Source organism: Hyla sarda, chromosome 4 (genome assembly GCF_029499605.1).
Source record: "Hyla sarda isolate aHylSar1 chromosome 4, aHylSar1.hap1, whole genome shotgun sequence".
NCBI lineage: Eukaryota > Metazoa > Chordata > Amphibia > Anura > Hylidae > Hyla > Hyla sarda.
In genome coordinates, this window is record NC_079192.1 from 137,240,552 (window position 1) to 137,264,705 (window position 24,154).

At 43.3% G+C, this 24,154-nt stretch overlaps 1 protein-coding gene across 5 annotated transcripts in view; it reads left to right on the forward strand.

Annotated features, from left to right (window-relative positions):
* Positions 1-23,452, forward strand: part of COPS2 (COP9 signalosome subunit 2) — a 58,309-nt gene extending 34,857 nt beyond the window's left edge. For all 5 annotated transcript variants that reach the window (XM_056572236.1, XM_056572238.1, XM_056572239.1 and 2 more), the window contains 4 exons: positions 1,112-1,209; positions 1,578-1,660; positions 20,834-20,892; positions 22,468-23,452. In XM_056572236.1, the coding sequence (XP_056428211.1) occupies positions 1,112-1,209; positions 1,578-1,660; positions 20,834-20,892; positions 22,468-22,612 (385 nt within the window). In that variant the 3' untranslated portion in view covers positions 22,613-23,452. The remainder of the gene's footprint in view (positions 1-1,111; positions 1,210-1,577; positions 1,661-20,833; positions 20,893-22,467) is intronic.
* The last annotated feature ends 702 nt before the right edge of the window (positions 23,453-24,154 follow it).

Genomic DNA, 24,154 nt, shown 5'->3' on the forward strand with positions numbered 1-24,154 from the left:
GGATAGGGGATAAGTTATAGGTGGTGGTGGACTGACTGCTGGGGCCCCCCGTGATCTCCTGTATGGTGCCCCAGAAGTGAGCAGGAAGGGGGCGTGTCTGTCTCCAGCATGACGCGGCGCCGGCCGACATGCCCCCATGCGCCACATCATGCGGGGGCCCGTACAGGAGTTTGTGGGGGGGTCCTAGTGGTCGGACCCCCCAATCTATAACTTATCCCCTATCCGAAGGATATAAACCACTACAGTTTTCCTTTAAGGTTACTATGGCTAAAACACTACGAATTTGTCTCCTTTTACAAAAGATGCAGTATGGCGCTCCTAAACTATGCACGTTTTTATGTATGGTTTACTTTCTTTTTCGTATTGTAACGACAAAAACAGCAGTTCCAAAATTTGCTTTAACCTTGCTTTAAAATGCATGTTTAGGCATGTCTTAGAACATTCTAATGAAATTGTGTTCTAATGTAGTTTTGATTTGATTTATTCATAATAAGTTGACATGTCAGAATATAGCATTGTGGGATCTCTGGGGGATATCTAAGAAAAGGTGAGTCAGGCTGGGTTCACACTACGTTTTCTCCCATACGGGAGCGCATACGGCAGGGGGGAGCTAAAAGCTTGCGCTCCCGTATGTCACCGTATGCGCTCCCATATGTCATTCATTTCAATGAGCCGACCGGAGTGAAACGTTCGGTCCGGTCGGCTCATTTTTGCGCCGTATGCGCTTTTACAACCGGACCTAAAACCGTGGTTGACCACAGTTTTAGGTCCGGTTGTAAAAGCGCATACGGCGCAAAAATGAGCCGACCGGACCGAACGTTTCACTCCGGTCGGCTCATTGAAATGAATGACATACGGGAGCGCGAGCTTTTAGCTCCCCCCTGCCGTATGCGCTCCCGTATGGGAGAAAACGTAGTGTGAACCCAGCCTTAGCTAGACTTCTGTTACAATAGATATCTGATGAATTGGCAACTAAATGAGAGTGATAAGTCCTGTGCAAATACTGCTGTGAATGGTAAAACATTTGGAAAGAGCTATATGAATCTTTGTTGTAGATTTTAATGTGTGTTTTTAAAAGAAATACTGACTATTTTGTCCTTTTTTTATTCAGTGCCTATCAAAATAATGACATCACTGAGTTTGAGAAAATTCTGAAAACAAATCACAGCAACATCATGGACGACCCCTTTATAAGGGAGCACATCGAAGGTGAATGTCGCTTATATCTTACAGTTGCTATTCTCATAGTTAGGCCTGTTTTGCTAATACTTTATTTAGAGGAAAACTCAAATGCGACTGGGGCGTATGAGTGCTATCCTGAATTTAGAAATACACCCTAGTAATGATCCCAAATGCTCACTATTGTTTCGACCAATTTACATCCATTTGATAACCTGTATGATTTCAGTATTTTACCTCTTTAATGTTTACATATTAAACACACAGATATGTATCATTAGTAACAAAACATATGAAAAAATGAAAATACATAAGTAATTTCTTAACTCTATTTTGCATACATATTTAACATTGCTTTCATTTGAAGGTATTAATTCTTAACTTTTATTTTTTTTTAGAGCTTTTACGAAACATCAGAACACAAGTGCTTATAAAGTTAATTAAGCCTTATACAAGAATACATATTCCTTTCATTTCGAAGGTTAGTATGGTAATTGTTCTGCATCACAAAAATGGCAAATTTGTGTACTATTACAATAAGTCTAAGTTTGTGCCAAAAGATTAAGCTTATGTGTTATCATATTTAAGATTTATCACATCATATTTTGTCTTGCTTGTGCTAAACCCCTGATAGTTTATAACCAATAATTATGTTGCCAATTTCTTAACTAGAAATATTTTAGTTAAATATTTCCATATTTATTTTATTTTGTAAATGGTAGTTAACTTTCAAAAAATAACCTTTGCATAAATCATAGTATTACAAAAATTGTAATATACCGTATTTATCGGGGTATACCACGCACCGGCCTATAACACGCACCCTCATTTTACCAAGGATATTTGGGTAAAAAAAGTTTTTTACCCAAATATCCATGATAAAATGAGGGTGCGTGTGTGTGCGTGTATACCCCGATATACCCCCAGGAAAGGCAGGGGGAGAGAGGCCGTCGCTGCCCGCTTCTCTCCCCCTGCCTTTCCTGGGGTCTAGAGCGCTGCTGTCGGCCCTTTTCACCCCATGGTTATCGGCGCCGCTGCCCGTTCTGTCCCCCCTGGCTATCGGCGCCGGCACCGATAGTCAGGGGGACAGAACAGGCAGCGGCGCCGACAGCCAGGGGGAGAGAAGGGGCAGGTGCACCCATTGCCGGCGCCGCTGCCCCGTTGCCTCCCCCCATCCCCGGTGGCATAATTACCTGAGTCGGGTCCGCGCTGCTCCAGGCCTCCGTCGTGCGTCCCCAGCGTCGTTGCTATGCACGGCGCGGCGCTCTGACGTCATGCGCCGCGCCGTTCAGCGCATAGCAATGACGCCGGGGACGCACGACGGAGGCCTGGAGCAGCGCGGACCCGACTCAGGTAATTATGCCACCGGGGATGGGGGGAGGCAACGGGGCAGCGGCGCCGGCAATGGGTGCCGCTGCCCCTTCTCTCCCCCTGGCTGTCGGCGCCGCTTCTCTCTCCCTGGCTATCGGCGCCGGCACCGATAGTCAGGAGGACAGAACGGGCAGCGGCGCCGATAACCAGGGGGTGAAAAGGGCCGACAGCAGCGCTCTAGACCCCAGGAAAGGCAGGGGGAGAGAAGCGGGCAGCGACGGCCTCTCTCCCCCTGCCTTTCCTGGGGGTGTATCGGCGTATAACACGCACACAGACTTTAGGCTAAAAATTTTAGCCTAAAAAGTGCGTGTTATACGCCGATAAATACGGTACTTAATTAGAGAAGAATGCCTAAAAATCCATCAAAAAAAACAAAACTGTCAGCTGTAAGTGTGATCTCGCCCAGTGCTTTATTTACAGCTTAAATTGTGCAGCAATGCTCCATAATATAATGCACATATGTAAGGAACTGTCGGACTGGAGAATGTTGCACTGGCATTTTGTAAGTGCCCTATACAGTACAGATGGTCCATAAGAAGATAAAGGCCGGGTCTGTTGCGCAAACCACCAGTCGGTTACAGGGTGATCAGTATGATCAATACCTTTATTTACCAGACATAACTCCTTTCGAGGCATTAGAGCCTCTTCTTCAGATGTGTAAGCTTAGCATACTCACATAATACAGGTGCAGCCATTTATGCATCTAAAACTGGTGCCAAGTGGACGACCTCCACAGGGCGACCTCCACAGGGCGTGACAGGAAAAAATATTGACACTCATGGCATATTATACACATAAAATTATAAGTGGATACAATATTAAAACAAGTGTCAATATACAGATAGTTACATATAGAATTTGCAATAACAGACAGTTAAAACAAACCGGAGCTCTGTTCCGGGAGTACGAGCGGGAGCGCATGCGTGCAAAGCACAGAGCAGAGAACTACTGCGCTAACTCATAAATATACTAATAATGACTAAAACCATTGCGCTCCGGGCAAATCGACATACAAAAGTTAAATGTGCAGTCAAACAGTGCGCGACCCGCAGTGGGAGTAGATAAGTATGTAATGCCAGGAGCACTAAAAAGGCATATAATCGTGAATCCAAAATATAGATAATATAGCACAGCATCGTAAGGGAAAGCAAAACAATAGACAAGAGGTTAAGTATAAATGTTAGCTGGTGCTGTGCAATGAGATATATGAATACTTCTGATAATAAGGGGGGGGGGGGGCAATTATAAAAGCAGCATCTTAAAATTGATGAACCCTAATTGCAATCCTTAAACCGTAAAAAATGGAAATTCTCAATAAAACCCTTACGGGGGAGAATATGGCTATAAAACAGGTAGTTAGAATACAAGGATAGTTGTAATACAAGGAAAACCATAAAAATCTGTGAAGTGTCTTAATATACCAAATTTTTTTTAAAGTTATGGATCTTGCATATTAAGTAATGGATCTTGCATATTAAGTGATATTAACAAATAATATCAGCCACTTTGTTCATCCCACACAGGTTCAGACAGTTAATCTTATAAATGCAAAAGGATTCTCTGTTGTAACCTGTCAAATCTGTTATATACATCTTGAGGTATATGTTCTATGGCTATCCAGGTAAAAACGGAGAAGTTCTTATTGTGTGCTAGTGTGGCGTGCCTTGATACACTGATACATAAAGCCAGTTGGATCTGTGTTTATTCATTCTAGTGCGCAACTTTTGGATAGTACGTCACACACATTGCATCTTGCTGGTGCATTACAGCAAATAAATAACATGGGTGGTGTAACAGTCTATCCTGCTTTTAATAGAAAAAGATTCACCTGTAACATTGCTAGTGTAGCTGGTGGCCCCATTCTTGATCTTAATGCAGCACTTGCAGGTATTTTTGTTGCATCTGAAGACACCAGGTGGTTTACTCGTGATGGTAACCTGTCCTTCAGCGGACTAGGGGCTAGTGCATTTTTTAAGTTTTTGCCCTCCTGTAAGTGACAAGAGGTCTTTTTCGTTCAAGATAGGGTCTTGGAGGAAAATTTCCCAATGTTTGTTTAGAACATTTCAGCCAGTGTTATGTAAAACAGAGTAGGTATTTATAATATTGTGTTTAAATGTTTTTGCATTACTTTGATCCTTATTACTGTTTTTACGGTTGTCTAGTCCATTGGACCTTAAAGGGGCTTTTACATTTCTGAACTCTCATATCCGATGGGCTTCTTTCAAATTGCTCTCTCGATCTTGGAGTGCAATCCCCCCCTCATTATCAGCACTTCATTATAACCAGGTCAGGATTTTCCAGGAGTGATTTCAATGCATTTTTCTTCTTTTCTTTCTATACAGTACAGTGAGCAGCCTTTTTGCTTTCTTTTAAACCTTTAAACCCATCTCACGTGTAAGGTTTATTGCAGTAGTGATTTATTAGTTTTTCTATACTGTACAGTGGCTTCTGTATTCTCCTAATAAAGTGTTGGCACAAGATCAAACATATCAAGAGAGCTTTTTACCAATAGAATACAGACTTCTATATAAATTTTAAAAAAGCTACTGATTGCCAGGAAATGTATAATTCCTTGTACCCTTTGGCGTAATGTAGACCTACATTTTGTATGTAGTAATCTGTTGTGTGGACTTGTAAATATAACATTCACTGTGTAATTAAATTTTTATCATTCATATCCTGTTTCTCATCAAGCTAATTTAGTCACATTCTTTAAATTAATATAATTTATGTAAATTGAGAACACATGACCTTATTCTGGAGCATTCAGAGTTCAACCTCTGAGCACTGTCTCGTGGTACACTTCTTATAGTTAGAAGCTCAATGTCAGATGAGGATTTCTTGTTGAGCGCATGCATTTTAATTATTGGCTGTGCTGCATTAGATCAGAAAGATGGAACGAAACCTGTGGGAAACCCACATGAGCGAATGTTTCATGAAGTAGTAGTAGTAAATCTAGTTTGGGGAAGTACTTTTGGTACACATGATCTATCTCCCTATGATAGCTCAGACATAACACCGGTTCTAACAAGGACACTTTAGTTGCAGGCTTGATGTTGTTTCTTTGTAGAACAAGGAAATAAAAAAGAAGAAATTGTGCTCTGCTTTCTTTAGAGGTCCTCTAAGTTTTAATGGAATGGCACAGGATCTTGTGATCGGTGGGTGTGAGTCCCCAACAGTCTGGCCTCCACAATCATAGATATTACCTATTCTGTGCATAGGGGGATATGATTCAAAGATAGGAATAATTTATTATTAATTCTTGAGCATTTTAAAACTTAAAATCCAGTTGTTGCTTTAAGGGTATGTTCCCATGTACTGTTTACACAGCATATTTGTTGCTGCAGATTTGATGCTATGTTCAGCTATTTACTTATTCACACAGCATCAAATCCACAGAGTGTACAGTACATGTGAACATATGTTAGTGGTCAGCACTACTGCACTACTGTGGCAACATCTACGTGGAGTTTGTGTATTCCACTGTGTATTTTAGCCCCTATAAAGAGAGAAAGAGGTGTGGGTTATGAATGCACTGTAGCGCAAAGTGGAATAAACTAGAACTATATATAAATGAATAAAAATATGTGGATGGTGATAGTGAACAGATTGAGCTTATGACCTCTGACTGGGTGACGTGCAGGATCCACTATCAATTTAAAAACCTACGAACAGGGAGGAGTGCACGACTAAAGAGGTTTGCTACTTCACCGCCTTGCTTGCCCCCCCCCCCCTTCCAAGCCCCTCCTTGACTGAGGTATAGGGCTTTGATCGTCAGTCATTGCAATCTTAGAAGTTAGGCAACCACTACCAGCTCCAGGAAACGTGCAGTTTGCTTTTATACCCGAACAGCTATCTAACAAGTTGAGCAAATAAAGCTGACAGTAGACCTTTCACTTTGTATGGATGCTCCGAGGGTGTTCCATTATAGGTGAGAGGGCATGTTGATCATGTGGTTGATCACTAGCTAAACTCTATGGCTAGCTTTACATCAACAGAGATTTTTTAGACACATGATGGGTTCTTGAATAGCTGGGGATTTACATACTGAATTGTTAAGCATACAGGAATTTTTCATAAAATGAATCAATAAATCGGTGGAGAAGATATAAAAACTTCTCCCCTGTTATTACAGCACATGCAAATAAAAGATATGGTTTATATAGCTCAATGTTAGAACATAGCTTCAGTTATCTTACTTTTAGCCTTATGTTCAGGCAGTCATGTGCTTGACATTTATATCTTATCTAGAATTTTTTTCTCGACTAGAAATGCTTTGTTGTTGGTAGGTGTGACCAAGGTTTGTGTGCACAGTTGTGTTGTAATCCTCTTTTACAGTAAGTAACATTATAAAGTATGTAGAGAAAACATTAAACATTCTGGCTTTGCCTAAATACAAATCTACAGGGAATACTGTAACATTAAATATGATGTTGGCCCCCAGGACACTATAAAATGTGTACGATTTGATTTACTAAAATAAAGTAATATATTCTGACTCCCAGGTTTCTTTTATACAGGTGCACTTTGTATATACAGTGTAAAACCTTATAGGAGCTGGAAAATATGGAGAGCAGGGACAATCCAAGCAAATATAGTTGTCAGGAATATATGTGGTTTACATGGGAAGAGGATCATGACTGTATTTTGTTTCATCACTGTATGCAATTGTCGATTTTTGACCATAGATCCTTCTCTATCCCAATACATAAACTATATACTAATTCATAAAAACACTATGTACACACCATAGTAATTAACCATAGTAATTGACCACAGATACGCCTTGATACAGTGATCATTAAGGATCCTTATTCCAGCGTGCCGTGTTTTCACAGCTGGGCTAAAATAAGGCAGCACGGTTCTCCCATGCAGGAATCGCAGGAGCTCTGCTGTCAGTAGGATAGCTGGGCTCCTGCTGTAACTACCTGTAGCTGAGAAACCTGCACGCCGGTTAATTCAACCTTTCACATGCCGCAGGCAAATCATGAATGCAGCATGTAAAGAGGGCCACTTACCTGCAGCAGCCCCAGGCTCCTGCAATCTGGTTTCCATGGCAACAGGGGGCATTGTTAAAGCCCCCCAGGCTTGCCATGGATGTTTGTGTACATCAAGGCTGGGTATATTGCATTATGCCGAGAGGCTTAATACACTGCACTATAGAACTAGTGCATCGTATTATACCAGCAATCTGGAGTTCTGTCAGTCACCTTGTGGGACTAGTGACCTTTTTTTTTTTTTTTTTTTTTAACAAAAAACATAAAATCAAATTTAATAAACAGACTCCCCCCCCCCCCCCCCCCAAAAAAAAAAAGGTTGCTTTACCTTTTTATATCCCTGTTTATACATAAAACATGAAGAAAAATTATTCACAAATGGTAACAACCTAAACAATTCACTTATTTTAGTATTTATCTCTGACACTGAAAGTCATATGTATTTCAAAATGTTACCAATAAAAAGTACCTGTTTTTCCCATAAAAAAAATGAGCCATGACATACCCACAATTTTTTTTTAAGTTATGGATCTTGCAATGTGACAACACTAATTGTAATTTTTTTTTTTATATTTCTATTCTGGTAATGTAGTTAAAAAAAGAAAAAAAAAAAAAAAAACCTATATAAATTTGGTATTGCTGTAAACATACTGACCCACAGAATAAAGCTATGATGATATTTTGACCTTACAGTGAGCAGCGTACATTTAAAGTGCAAAAAAAATTTATGCCAAAATTGCATTTGTTTTATTTGACCAGCAAAAAAGATTAACAAATAATAAGATATATGAAGCCCCAAAATGGTGATATTAAAAAGTACTACTTCTCCCCTAAAATATGCTAGTGGTAAAAGGAACACTGGTATTTAACAACTTATCCCCTATTCACTGGGGGATAAGTGTCAGATTGCAGGGGGTCTGACCCCCTATGATCTCCTGGCCACTGCCTCAGCTCTCCCCATGCATGGATCAGCGTCAACCACCGCATGAAGCGGTGGTTGATGTGCCCCTCCATGCATCTCTGTGGAAGAGCAGGAAATACCCGGGCACTGTATCTATAGCTCTTCCATAGAGATGCATAGAGGGGGGGGCGTGTCAGGTGCCGAATAGAAGGTTGTGGGGGTTCCCAGCAGTCAGACCCCCCTGTGATCAGAAGCCTATGGATAGGGGATTAGTTGTTAAAGGAGTGCTGCAGCAATAGAACGCTTATCCCCTATCTGCAGGATAGGGGATAAGTGTCTGATCCATCTCCTGTACGAAGCCCTAGGTCTGCCGCAGCTCTCCCCATGCATGAGGCATGTTGGCCGCAGCATGACGCGGTGGCTTTCAAGCCCCCTTCATGTATCTCTATGTTCATGCATCCTTGCCTCTCCTATAAAGCTGAATAGAGGGAGCTTGTCTGTCGACCTCTTAATGAGGTCAACAACCCCAGCATTAGCCACGCAGAGCCGCGGAATGTCTGGGTCCCCCGTACGGGAGGTCGTAGGGGGTCCCGGCGGTCAGACCCCCTTGATCAGACACTCAGTGGTGTAGCGACCGGGGTGTGGGCCGCACGGGGGGACACCGGCCTGATGCTAAGTGCCCCCCTGTCCCTAGCTTCCCGGCGTTACGTGGCTAGCAAAGTCCCCCCTCCATCCCCCCTGGGACTCAACGTCCACTCTAGCACCCCTGTGACTTATTGGTGTCAGCTAGCAACCTCTAGCGTCCTCTAGCTCCCCCCCCACCCCCATCTTCAGATCTCAGATGGGATGGGGCTGCCACTGGATTATGGGGTGCTACCGGGAGGATAATCCTGCCGATGGATGTGCTACTGCCATGTGGGGGGGGAGGGGGGCAGTAGCAGCATCATTATCCATCGGCAGGATCATCCTCCTGACAGTAGCACCCCCATCATTCAGGAGGATGGTGCTGCCGATGGATAATGGGGGTGCTACTGCCCCCCCCCCCCCCCCCTGGCAGTAGCACATCCATCGGCAGGATCATCCTCCCTGTAGTAGCACCCCCATCATCTAGTGGCAGCACCATCCCATCGGAGATCTGAAGATGGGGGTGGGGGAGAGCTAGAGGACGCTAGAGGTTGCTAGCTGACACCAATGAGTCACAGGGGTGCTAGAGTGGACGTTGAGTCCCAGGGGGGATGGATAATGATGGTGCTCACCATCCATTGACAGTATTGGGTTATATTAATTATTGTTTTCATATAGAGGCTCAGAATCCACTGACACAATGAGGAGCCATCTGGGTTCTACTCAAGTTCTACAGAGTGAAAATTCAGCCGGAACAAGTCCCGGTGGTATGTGCCAACTGAATTCGATAAGGAAAGCCTGTTCTGTAGAGAAGACGTCACCCGTAGTCACTGATATCATTGTGTATTCTCCTCACTATAGAGATGTCACCTGTAATCACTGATACCATTGTGTACTCGGCTCACTATTTCCCATCAGAGCTATAGTCACTTGTAAGTTCTGCAGTGATTATGGATGAAACAAAAACTCCCAGCATACCCTTACCAGTACTTAGATCTTACTGGGAGCTGCTTTCCCCTTACTTGCCAATTGTGTGTATGTAATATGTAGATCACACAGAGAACCCAATTATTGAAAATCAACCACTGACCTAAATATAGATAAAGAGCTCTGTGAAGTGAAAAATCTATTGTACTGCGCACAATACTCCAAGTATGCTCTCGCCAGTGCTCAGTAAAGCGACGTGAGCATTTTCCTCTCTACTGTGAATACCTCTCCCTATACACCCATAAGCACTTCCCTCTCTACTACTAATACCTTTCAACATATTTCTTGTTATATGGCTAAAAAAAATTATTGCTTGGGGGGGGATGACACCATTTTCTACCCCACCGGGTGACACCAGCCCTAGCAATGCCACTGCAGACACTTCTACTCTATCCTGCAGATAGAGGATAAGTGTTCTATGGCTGCAGTACTCTAAGTACTGGAGTTCCCCTTTAAGAAAACAGTAGCTTATGCTTTAAATATTTGTTTGTAAGCACAATGGTTGTAAAGCACTGTGTGGTATTTCCCATTAGTCACCGCTATGTTGTGCCACCATCATTCATGGAGTATAGCATTAAGTCACTGCTAGGTTCCTGGGTTTATGCAGAGAACATTAGGATAGAATGGCAGTTGAATACAAAGGAAGGCTGAAAGTGGACTTAGACAACGGATAAATATAGGAACAAAAACCTCCAACTATATTAGGGATTATCCATGCAGTGAAACGAAAACACCCAGAAAACTGGCCAATAGAAATTCACAGAAACAATTCATAATAAATTAAATTTTATTAAATATAATCATAGAAAGTATATCCCAAACCAAATACCCATAAATATATAAACACACAGGACAAATTAAAAAACATGGGTGGGCAGACACGAGATGTCATAAAAAATAGTAAAGGGGGGGGGGGAGATTTTTTTCTAGTCAATGTTGCACAGTATATTGCACTAGCCCAAAGATCAAAACTAAAACTGCAGCACCAATTGCACCTGCCCTAATCGGGTAATAAAACAGTGAATTGTGTGTTTGTATCCATCAACTATCAATTCACTGTGTTTTATTACCCGATTAGGGCAGGTGCAATTGGTGCTGCAGTTTTGGTTTTGGTCTTTGGGCTAGTGCAATATACTGTGTAATATTGACTAAAAAAAATTCCCCTAATTCATGCTAAGCTAATGAAAAGATTACATAGATTTTTTTTTAATTTAAGATTTATATTAGATTCCAAAGTTTAATGTCCCGGTGTTTACTATGAACTAAACTGTATGACTACAAAACCCAATCTAACAAGTAGCCACATGGTGGCACAATGACAGAGCCTAAAGGTGGATGCAGCATGGGGAGACCATAATCTGGCAGAATGACACAGCCTGGGATTGGAATTTAAGGTAATGTTCCAGGCCCAGCAGCATCACTAAACCATATAGTTGCAGAATGACACAGCCTGGAGCAGACAAACCCTAAGATTAAAAGATTAATTTTAAAATTGAATTTGAAGAATTATGTTATCTAGTGCTACCATAAAATATTTGTAGGTAATGTCCCAGGCCCAGCAGCATCCTTAAACCATATATTGGCTGAATGACACAGCCTGGAGGTGGCTGAAGCATGAGGAGACCATATAGTGGCTGAATGGCACAGCCTGGAGTTGGCATAAGCATGAGGAGACCATTGAAATTTAGGATTTTAAAATAGAAATTTTAGCTAACACTCCCAAGTTTTAGTGTACCGGGCCCCGGCGTGTGGGCACAAAGGACCAAATTTAACAAGGAGTCACATGGCAGCACAATGACAGAGATTGGAGGTGGCATCAGTATGAGGAGACCATATAGTGGCTAAATGACCGCCTGGAGTTTGTGGCAGCATGAAGAGACCATATAGTGTCTGTTTGACACAGCGTGGAGGTGGCTGAAGCATGAGGAGAGACCATATAGTGGCTGAATGACTGCATGGGGTTTGTGGCAGCATGAGGAGACCATATAGTATCTGAATGGCACAGCCTCGAGGTGGCTGAAGCATGAAGAGACCATATAGTGGCTAAATGGCACAGCCTGGAGTTTGTGGCAGCATGAGGACACCATATAGTGGTGGAATGGCACAGCCTGGATGTGGCTGAAGCATGAGAAGACCATATAGTGACTGAATGGCACAGCCTAGAGTTTGTGACAGCATGAGGAAACCATATAGGGGCTGAGTGGCACAGCCTGGAGGTGGCAGCAACAGCATCAGGTGTACTGAAAGTGACCCGGTGATAGTGGTGTGGTGGGTGGCAAAACCAGTACCCAGTGACGAAGGTGGGTGAAAAAAGGTCTGATACGGAGGAATGTTTGTAACTGGGGAGCAGTGCTTTCATCTGTTTGGTACTATCCATATTTGTGAAGTGTTGGTGTGGCACCATGGTCAATTTACTCTGATACATCAGGCATTGGTGTGGGTGGGTGGGGGGGAATCCTGGCTGATCCATGCCTGATTTACCTTAACTAAGGTAAGTCTCTCCACATTTTTTGTGGACAGATGAGTTCTCCTTAGGGTGCAGGGATGTGGAATTCCTATCGCCCGAGGCCCGGGACTAGCAGTTTTGGGCGCCGGGCAGGTGAATTTGTCCGGCCCTTAGCCCGGCTACGGGCAAGCAGGGCCGGACCTGACAAGTGCGGCGCAATCTGCAGTCTGTATGGAGCGGGCTGCCAACTCCTGCCCGCTCCATACTCTGCAGCCTGTGTCCTCTGAAGCAGAGCAGGGGAGATGAGAAGCTGTGTATTTGTCTTCTCTCCCCTCTCACGTGCGGGGGGGGGGGGGGGGGGTGTCCTCTGCCTTCGCTCCCCGCACGTCTGCACGGGGAGACTGTATGCGGCGCTCACAGGGGAGTATGGAGCGGGCTAGGGATTCCTGCCCGCTCCATAATCTGCAGCCCCCGGCTGTTCTCAGTAGCCGGGGGCCGCCGCTAGTAGCCAGCATGCGGCTGGCTATTAACCCTTTAGATCGCCGCTGTCAAAGATGACAGCGGCGTCTAAAGGGAGATGTGAGTGCTCCCTGGTGGGCTAGTGGGGTGGATCGCCCCCCTGCAGCGCGATGGCAGGGGGGCGATCCACTATGGAGGTAGCCGGAGGGCTTACCTCTGCTTCCTCCTGTCCCGGCTCGGTCATTGATAGATCCTGGCTGGACCAGGCTCTATCAATGGATCACAGAGCACACAGATTAATAGAGTTCAATAGAACTCTATTCATCTGTACGAGGAATCTAATGATTCCTACTATAAGTGTAATAAAGTGTAAAAAGAAAAAAAAAGTTTTAATAAAAGTTTGAAAGACACACATTAACCCAGTGGTCTTCAAACTGTGCCCCTCCAGATGTTACAAAACTACAATTCCCAGCATGCCAGGACAGCCGTTGGCTGTCCGGGCATGCTAGGAGTTGTAGTTTTGCAACATCTGGAGGGTCACAGTTTGAAGACCGCTGCATTAAAGGGAACCAATCATCAGATTTTAACCTATATAACGCTTTGCAAAGCGTTATAAAGGGTAAAATCTTTATTTTCACCATTCCCGGGGGACGCTTCTGCCCCCAGGGATGGTGAAGATGTGAAGTTATAAACTAGTCACCTCCACCGCCGTAAGTAGTCACCTGGGCGGGAGCTCTTCTCCCCTACTCCCGTTCTTCGGCCGGCAGCGACGCCCCCTCCGCTTGATTTATGGGCCGCGTCATTACTCTGCTCCGTCTGTTCAGTGAGCGGAACGATGACGTGGCCCATCAATCAAGCGGAGGGGGCGTCGCTGCCGGCCGAAGAACGGGAGTAGATGAGAAGAGCTCCCCGCCCAGGTGACTACTTACGGCGGCGGTGACTAGTTTATAACTTCATATCTTCACCATCCCTGGGGGCAGGAGCATCCCCCGGGAATGGTGAAAATAAAGATTTTACCCTATATAACGCTTTGCCAAGAGTTATATAGGGTAAAGTCTGATGATTGGTTCCCTTTAACCCCTTCCATGTTAAAAGTTCAAATCACCCCCTTTTCCTATATAAAAACATGCAAACATAATAAAAATAAACATATTTGGTATTGCTTTGTGCGTAATTGTACAACCTATTAAAATATAACATTATGTATCCCGTACGGTAAATGTAAAAAAATACCAAACCACAGAATTGCAATTTTTATAATATCCCAGAAAAAAAAGTTAAAAAGCGATTAATAAGTCATATCAATACCAAAATGGTACCGATACAAAAAACTGATTATGGCGCAAAAAATTAGCTCTCATACAGCCTGGTATGCAGAAAAAAAATAAAGCTACAGGGGTTAAAAAAATGTCAATTAAAAAAATTTGAAAAAGTTCTGAATTAGTAAAACATGACGTAAACGATACAAATCTGGTATTGCTGTAACCAGGCGGCCTAAAGTATAAAACTAACATGTTACCTCAACCACAAGGTAAATGGCGCAGAAAAGAAAACCACCAAATCTGCTAAATTATCTTTTACTATTTCAATTTCACTTCCCTTAATATGTATATATATTATTTTTTTTGTTTCAGAGAATATGTTATTGAAAAATTAAAAGGTGCCATTATAGTAGGTAGTTATGGCTATTACAGGGCGAGGAGGAAAAAATCAAAGCGTAAAGGCGAAAATTGGCCCGGACAAGTGGATCGTCATGAGGGACAAGTAGATTTTGCTCCATTTTAGTCCCGTGGACAAGTAGTTTTTTATAAAATTTCCACACCCCTGGGGTGACTATGGCCCCTGCCGCACTAAATGCCCGCTCTGATGGTACACTACTGGCCAGGCAGGACAGCTTTTCCAGGGCAAACTCTGCTAGTTGCGGCCACAAATCAAGTTTGGCTGCTCAAAAATCCAGCGGATCTTCAAAGTGTGTTGGCAGGGTCATGTCAAGGTATGCCAGCATCTGCTCCTTTAGGTCCTGCTCCAGGTCTACCTGCTGCTGAGTTGCTTCACTATGCGGGTAAAGAAAGGTACTAATCAGCAACTGTAGACTCAGGCTGCTGCTAATGGAGCTGGTACTGCGCCTGCCACCCCACCCCTCCCCAGCAGCCATGGCAATGGAAGGTGAGCGCAGGGAGCCCCCCGATTCAGACCTGCGAAAAGATTGACGATGGTGCCGATAGGCATCGGCCAACTGACTACATAGGATGCCTCTGTAGTAGGTCAGTTTGCCCTCCCTCTAAGTAGGTGTAAAAAAGGCCCCTATTTTGTGGCGGTAGTGGGGGACCAATAAGGTGGAGATCCAGAAGTCATCCCGCTGCCGAATTGTGACAATTCGGCTGTCACTACGCAAGCAAGTGAGCATGCATCGTTCCATTTGTGCAAGTGCCTCCATCTCTACTGCATACTGCCACAGTGTGTCTGGGTCCTCTGACTCGCCTTGCTCATAACCCTCTGTGGAGCTCAAGTTACACAGGGGAGTACCTTTATCCGCTTGGATCATCAAGAAATCAGTAAAAGCTTTTCTCTGTTCGTACAGTCGGTCCAACATATGGAGGGTGGCATTCCAACGTGTGGCAACGTCACAATTCAGACTATGTTGGGGGATACTGTTCTGATGCTGCAACTCAAGGAGGGTGTGCTTTGCGGTGTACGAGTGACTGACTGAAATGCATGCAAAGTTTCCTTCCCATTGTTAGGATGTCTTGCAAATGGGGGGAACACTTCAGGAACCGCTTGACAGGCAGATTGAACACATGTGCCATGCAGGGCGCATGGCTCAGCCTTCCCAGTCGCAGCGCATGCAAGATGTTTTTCCCGTAGTCCGTCACCATGGTTCCCATTTCCAGTTTTCGTGGAGTAAGCCATACTCCGATTTCTTTACAAATGACCTTTAGCAGTTCCTCCCCTGTGATACTGTTCGCCAAGGCAAACCATGTGAAGAACAGCTTGACACCACTGTGCCCTGCACACATGGTATGCTGAAGGGCCACTGACATATGTCTGGGCAGTGGAGGCTGAGGACACTAAGGATGAGGAGGCGGAGTCGCACACTGTCACAGGAGCCGTAAAGGACATGTATTGTCCCTGACCATAGTTACAGCTCCAGACGTCGGCGCTGCTGTGCACTTAGGTACACGCCGACAGGCTCAAGGACTGGTCCACCTTCTCTTCCACAAAATTGTGCAGAGCTGGTACTGCCTTCTTTGCATAGAAATGACGGGTTGGCACTCTCCACCTCGGCTCAGCACAAGCAATCAGTTCTCTGAAAGGTGCAAAATCCACCACTTGAAGAGGTAGGGACTGCAGCACAAGCAACTTGGACAGGAGCACATTCAGCTTCTGTGCCGTTGGATGAGTGGGCACATACTGTTGTCTCTTGGACATGGCTTTGCCTATGGATTGTTGGCAGAATGGCTGACCTAAAAGTAGGAGAAGCTGGAGCATCTGGAGCGACAGAAGGAGGGTATGACACACAGCTCCCTTTGACTGAGGTGGTGGAGCATTGGCTGGCTGAAAGAGGGAGCGGCATGCCACTGGGTGATGCAGCAGGCTGGACCACTATATCGGAGCCATGTTTCTCCCAGGCCACTTTATGGTGGCGAAGCATAGGTTGATGCAGGGTCGTGGTGCCAACATTGGGACCCTGGCCACGCTTCACCTTCTGCTGACTTATCTTGCATGTGGCTATGTGAACCTCCTCCGGATGCTTGATTAAAAACTGCCACACCGCCGAGTAGCTGATTTTCCCACAAACAGTCCACACTATTTGACTGCTACTGCTGCCATCTCCAGGAACCCCTGTTCCACTACCTCCCGGAAAGGTAGGCTGTCGCGAAGCAGGTGGTATACCCCGGGCACGTTTGGCTCCAGAATTTCCACTTCTGCCACCATTCTGACTGCCAACCATACTACCACCTTGCTGGCTCAGCTGCTGCCTCACGGGCAATCTGCAACTCTATTCTCCTGATGACCACGACGACGACGCCCCCCCCCCCCCCCTCCTTCTGCACCCGGCTCCCAATTGCGATCGGCTTCATCATCAAGTGTCTGTACGTTACTGATGTCTTCCTCAGGTTCCTCAACAGTGTCTGCTTCAGGACCCTGAACCCTGGCAACACCGCCTCTCATGACGCTTTCCTCATCACTACTTGTCTGCCTAGCGGAGGAAGTGGCCGATGTCTTCTCCACTTCTTGGCTGGGCAGTAGCTGCTGACTGTCCTCTATTAGATCGTCCTCACTGAATAATGGAGCTGAACCCACAGCATAAGATACTTCTTAAGGGGAGGGAATAGCATAGGACAGAGGAAATGGGAGGACGGGGACTGCTCCCGGGCCATGCCAACTGAGGGTTGTGTCTGAGGAACCCACCGACTGTTGACTGGGGGTATCAGGTATCACTTGTGATGAAGTGGATGACCATGTTTTAAACCAATCGATGACTGCAGATGGGTTGCTGGTCGAGACACGACCGCTAGCTTGTACCAGGAGCTCAAGCCTCTCGTTGCGACTCCTGCTGCCACTCGCCCCTAGTCTGCTGCGACCTCTGCCTGATGATTTTAGGCCTCTGCCACTCCTCTGTGCATGTCCTGGCACTTCTCTGCCTGACATACTTAGTGCGTATATGAGGGGAGTACAATATGCTTCACTACGCTTAAAACTGTATTTGTCTAGAACAGCAGCAGATGTGCACTTTTGGCTAGCCTTTCACAGTATCTAGGCCCTTGACAGATCAACAGGTACAAAATAGTACACTTCTTAGATGTAGGTATGTGGTATGCACTTATGAGTGCAGAAAAATGCGCTACAGTATACTTAAAAATAGGTAATTTAGTAAAACACCAGCAGTACACAGTCGCTGTGTACTAAACCCAAAATTGCACTCTCACAGACCATTAGTAATGGACTGCTGGGTATGTATTATACTGTCTACAGACTAGTATAGCCAGCATATGTGGAACAAAGAGGGCAGTAAAAATGTGCTACCGTATGCTTAAAAAAAACTTATTGGAGTAAAACACCAGCCGGTGATTACTTTTGCCCGGAATTTCACAGTATCTAGGCCCTTGACAGATTAACAGGTATAAAATAGTACACCACATAGATGTAGGTATGTAGTATGCACTTATGAGTGCAGAAAAAATGCGCTACTGTACTCTTCAAAAATTATTGGAGTAATACACCAGCCAGTGATTACTTTTGGCTGTCCTTTCACAGGATATAGGCCCTTGACAGATTATCAGGTACAAAATAGTACACTACTTATATATAGGTATGCACTACAGTTCGCTTAAAAAGACGTATTTTGCACAACACCAGCAGTACACAGTCGCTTTGTACTAAACCAAAAATTGCACTCTGTCACAGACTATTAGGAATGGACTGCTGGGTATTATACCGACTACAGACTAGTATAACCAGCCGATTTGTTGTGGAACAAAGACACAGAATTGCGCTGAAAAATTATTCCTGCCTCGTTGAGTTGAGCTGAGGCAGCTTGTTGAAATGTATAAGGCAACAGACAGATCACTGCCCCTCTCTGTAATGCAATGCTGTAGAAAGTGACTGGGAGGTTATTGGCTTCAGTAAAAATCCTTTTCAGTGAAAAAAAAGCTCTGCTCTCTGTCGGCAGAACGCTGATGTGACTAGGAGGTGAAACGTTGCTGTAATAAGCTTTTCTGTGTAACACACACACACAGGCTGTCCGTCCTATCTCTCTGCAGTGTAATAAATGAAGTGACAAGCCGCAATATGGCTGCCGATTATATAGGGCTGTGACATGACAGGGGTGACTGGCTGCTGAAAGGCTGCATCCTGCATGTGATTCAGGGTCATCTCGCCTACCTTCCTTCCCGCCTTGCCTTTTATGCCTTCCCAGCGTTCCTTGCCCCATGTACTGACATGTGGATCCGCCATTTTAGATGCCCTGGAGCCTGGACGGCACTAACTGGAGTTTAATGAAGGGTTTGCGCCATAGAATCGCGGCCATATTCGCATTCGTTGCAAATCTAATTTTAATGAAATTTGTAACGAATTCGGGTTCGTCAGCTTTGATTCGCTCATCTCTATATACAAAACAGCAATGCAGTTGCATAAAAATATGGCCATGTACAATAACCAAATAAACCAGATATATACCAGATTCCAGTCATGTGCTGCATGCCTCCCTGCACTCTGAATCTCCGGGCAGAAATTTTCTGCCCGGAGATTCCGTAGTCTGAACCTAGCCTAAGACTTCAGATCAGTTACAACAGGTGTCACTGGCCTGCACAGACACATCACAGTACGTGTAAATTAAGTCTGAGAAAGGACACTCTATCCCTCAGCTTCTTCTTTATTTATACAAGCATGATGTTGGGTGGTTACAGTATAAATGTGATATGAAGTTAGAAGATTCATTTTACTAAAAATGTAGTAGTTTACACAACTTTACTTTTACTATATGTAGATCTGGTTAAAACTAGTTTAATCCCCTGTTGCCCTTCCTTAACCTTTTGCCAATACATGTATCCACTGTAGTACCCTTTTGCAAATACCTACATTCCATGTTCACTTGCAGTTTCCTGAGCCTCATGCCAAAATTTTTTTATAGGAGCTATCCAGATGAGTGGTAAACATTAAAACCTTAAGTTATATATGCTCATCATAAAGTCACAAGGCATCCAAGCTGACTTCAAAGTCAGACCCACATAAACAGCCTTTAAAGACCAGCTAAGAGCTGCAGAAAGCTGCACAAACCATCACCCCCTGTGCTTGTTTTCTGTGTAAGCTGCAGGTAGAGCCGCCTTGAGAGATGAGCAGGTCACATGCTTAGAGAAGCAGGGAATATAATTGAGGGACGTGTGTGCCGTAGCCAATCACAGCCCTCACACACTGCACACTCAAGCGCCCTGAGCTGAGGAGAAGGGAGTGTAATGTTCCCAAGTGACGCGTTGGGCCCAAAATGGCCGCCGAATCTAGCAAAGTAGTGCCTGTTAGTCTGCATGTGTACTAAGAACTACTGGGCTTTCTACCTAGAGGAAAAGCTGAGAAAAAACAGGGTATGTGCTCAGAAAAGATTACACTTGTTACTCTTGTACATTACAAAGTTATATAACTTTAAAGTAAGCAACTATATAAAGTTAATTTAATTTGGCTGGAGTTCACCTTTAAAACCATATCTTGCTCGAACTTAGATTTTAGAACAAACAGATAAGTCATTTACAGTTAATAGTTGATTAACTCATGATTGTGCTGTAAACCTTGTATTTTCTAGTGTAATAACTTATTATAATTTGGCCACTACTAGTTAATGGAAAACGGTCATCTTGTTCACCCACACTAAACCCAATACACTGGGTTTCAGTGTGGGTGAACAAGAAACCGATGAGGGGGTCAATGAGTTAAATACGTACCTGTAGTATGGAGCTGTCTCTCTCCGATGATCGTCTTCTATCCCTGCTGAATTGCGCACATGAGGTGAGTGAATTTGAATATTGATTGGCGCTGGTCACATGAGTGCTTGCGCCTGCTGAGCGCTCACGTGACCAGCACCAGTGAATATTCAAATTCACCCCGAGGGCCTGCCTCCTGTGCGCAATTCAGCAGGCGTAGAAGAGGATCATCGCAGGGACACTGCTCCGGACTACAGGTGCGTATTTAACTCATTGACTATTCATCGGTCTCCTGTTCACCCACACTGTAACCCAGTGTATTGGCTTTAGTGTGGGTTAACAGGCTGACAGTTTTCCTTTTAATCTCTATACAGATTCTGCAATTATGATTAAGCTCATTCAAAAGAGACCATGGCTGACTTTTCTTAACATTTTTAATTTCCTTCTTCTCCAGGAGCTTAACATAGATGTAGCGGATGTTGAGAGTTTGCTGGTGCAGTGCATACTGGATAAGTATGTAATGGTTTATCCCTCTCTCATATGTTTTAAAAATCATTCATATTATGTAATTTTTAAATTGTGGGAACATGGCCTAACAGGAAAAAGGCAAAGATTTTTAATGACTTTAAGAATCAAATGTAAGACTGTTTTAGTATGGAAATTTCAATGCTAAATGTTCATAAGAATCCACATCAAAATACTCATTGTGCTCAAGGCCTTAAAGGGAATCTGTTTTCTCCTAAGAGCTGCAGACAACATTGGATAACTGTTAAGGTATAAAAGCAAACTATACCTTTCCTCAAGCTTATGGTGGTTGGCAAACTTTTATAAAAGTGCCTTTTGATTTCTCAGCCAAATGTCAAGGAGGCAGGGCCTAGCTGCTCAAGTGCCACAGCCTGGCATGCCCCCTTGCTCGCCCTCTGTGTTGCTGAGTCCTCTATGTTGATCAAGGAGGGGCATGAAGGTGAGAAAAGGTAAAGGTTGCCTCCTTCACCCTAATAGCTGTGCAATGGTGTATGCAGCTAATAAAGCTGACTTTTAAAGGGGTACTCCGGTGGAAAACTTATTTTTTAATCAACTGGTGCCAGAACGTTAAACAGCTTTGTAAATTACTTCTATTAAAAATCTTAATCCTTCCAGTACTTATTAGCTGCTGAATACTACAGAGGAAATTATTTTCTTTTTGGAACACAGAGCTCTCTGCTGACATCACAAGCACAGTGCCCTCTGCTGACATATCTGTCCATTTTAAGAACTGTCCAGAGTAGGAAAAAATCCCCATAGAAAACATATGCTGCTCTGGACAGTTCCTAAAATGGACAGAGATGTCAGCAAAGAGCACTATGGTCATGATGTCAGCAGAGAGCACTGTGTTCCAAAAAGAAAATAATTTCCTCTGTAGTATTCAGCAGCTAATAAGTACTGGAAGGATTAAGATTTTTTTTTTAATAGAAGTAATTTTCAAATCTGTTTAACTTTGTGGCACCAGTTGATTTAAAAATAAATAAATAAATAAATAAAAAAAAAAAAAGGTTTCCACCGGAGTACCCTTTAATGCTACTGATAACCAAAACAGAACCTGAATGAATGTCAAATGTTATTGGAAAGACCATGCTAAAACATAAACTTGTGCTTGAAGGGGTATTCACATCTCAGGCATTTAGAATATGTCATAAGTAGATGCTGTTCCCACCTATGGGACCTGTACCTACGTCTAGAACAGGCTTTTTCCTGTCTTGTCAGATTGGAGTGGTAGTGTTTTTGTAAACAGTCAAGCAGTTCTACGCCATTTTCTTTACTCTCATAGAAGTGTTGTGTTTCTGTAATAATTCTTCAGGGCTACAGCTTACCGATTAAATTTATAATGGTCTGAGATAGGAATAAGGCTTTAAAGCCATAAATATGAAAATCCCCCCAAAAATCTATTTATTTCATACTCCCAAGGGTACAGAACTATTAGAGAGAGTTATTTTATTTGGTTGGAAAGTCCGCCTGTGACACTGTACTGCCAATTTTCTGGGCTATATATGATGATTCTTAATAAATTTTCCTTTTTGTTTTCTGTTTTTTTTTTGTCCAACTCTAAAGCACTATTCACGGGCGGATTGATCAAGTTAACCAACTCCTGGAACTAGACCATCAAAAGCGAGGCGGAGCACGATACACTGCTCTAGATAAATGGACCAATCAGTTGAATTCTCTCAACCAGGCCGTAGTCAGCAAGCTTGCTTAACAGAGAACAAGCTTTTACATAATAGCAAAACAAGTACTTAAAGGCAACAGTACAGTCATGTAACCCTTTAAAAAGGACTTTGGATTGATATAAAGGTGAACTACTGTCGGTTGGTGTGTGTGCCCTGAAAAAAAATAACAAAAGGAAGTGCTTTCTGATCAGCTGGTATGTGTTTTTGCTGCTGCATTTTTCCCAAGAGAATAAACTAAAACAGCTTTAACCTCCAGAAGATAACCAAAATATCACAGGATCTATGCTGTATTGTCATCTTGCCCTGTAAAGTGTAACATTCTAGTAAAGTTTGCCAAAGGCAAATCATGTCCCGAGCGAAGATTTTGTCACGATTTTAAATCTACACTGACGCATTACAGTTGGTTCAGTATAAAGATGTTTTACCTTAAAGAATGAAAACAAAAAAAAAAGAAAATATGTAAAATTACCTGCAATAACTTGAAATGTGTATTCTTTCAAAACTTCCTTGAATAAACTGATCTGCTGGCTGCATATAGAAATATATATATATATATATATATATATATATATATTTAAATTTAAATATAGATGACACTTAGGAGGTGGCACACCGTCACAGGTTTTGAGCAGCAAATAAACACCTCAGCTCGGAAAAGAATTTGTGTAAGAATTTGTTTCTTGCTTTGGAACTCAACACATTTACACTTAGTTGGCAATACATGCAGGATAAATTGTTTGCAATGTTTTTTGAAGTAGGGTGTTAATGGTACTTATCATTTAACACAAAATACAGCTTCATTTCTCTTCAATATAATTGATAAAGTAAACCAAGTTGAAGCTGAATAAATGAGAAATATTTATTTCTTACCTGTGTCCAATTTGTATTGTTGTCCTAGTCACACAAAATGCAGTAAGAACTTTACAATTACTTTTGAAAGAATTCATCTGTTTTTGCAGACCATACACAATGCTTGGTGGAATCAAATGTGTGCTAAATAGTGGTCCAGGTTGTCACAATGGAATGAAAAATCTAATGTTAGAATGGAAGCTGTGGCTGCACACCATGATATTACTTTGTTTTTATACAGGCGTTTTGGGAGGTTTTAGTTCAGACTAACCTATCACATTGAGCACATTGATTAATTGAAATGTTTTTTGTTCTTTATAGAATAGCGCAGGTGAAACTTTTGATGCATTTTTTTTTTAAACTTTAGGTTTTATCTGTAATTTTTAGTTCTCCCAGAGCTGGTGGGTGGAGTCTGTCTATTGTGTCTCGCATACACTGCACACACAGTAAAGGAGAGCTTGCACTTCCATGTCTCTGTGCACAACCTAAACTGCAGCTGTATTCTGGGAGGCATGATAAAGTGAGCAGTTTAAATGTGTATAAAGCCCTGGGATGAGATCTCTTACATACAGACTTGTCTCTTTCTGTGTTTCTCTCTCTGTCTCTCTTGTGTGTGTGTTCACCCTTCCATAGAGTACCCCCTTAAAGCGGTACTCTGGTGAAAAACATCTTATCCCCTATTAGAAGGATAGGGGATAAGATGTCTTATAACGGGGGTACTG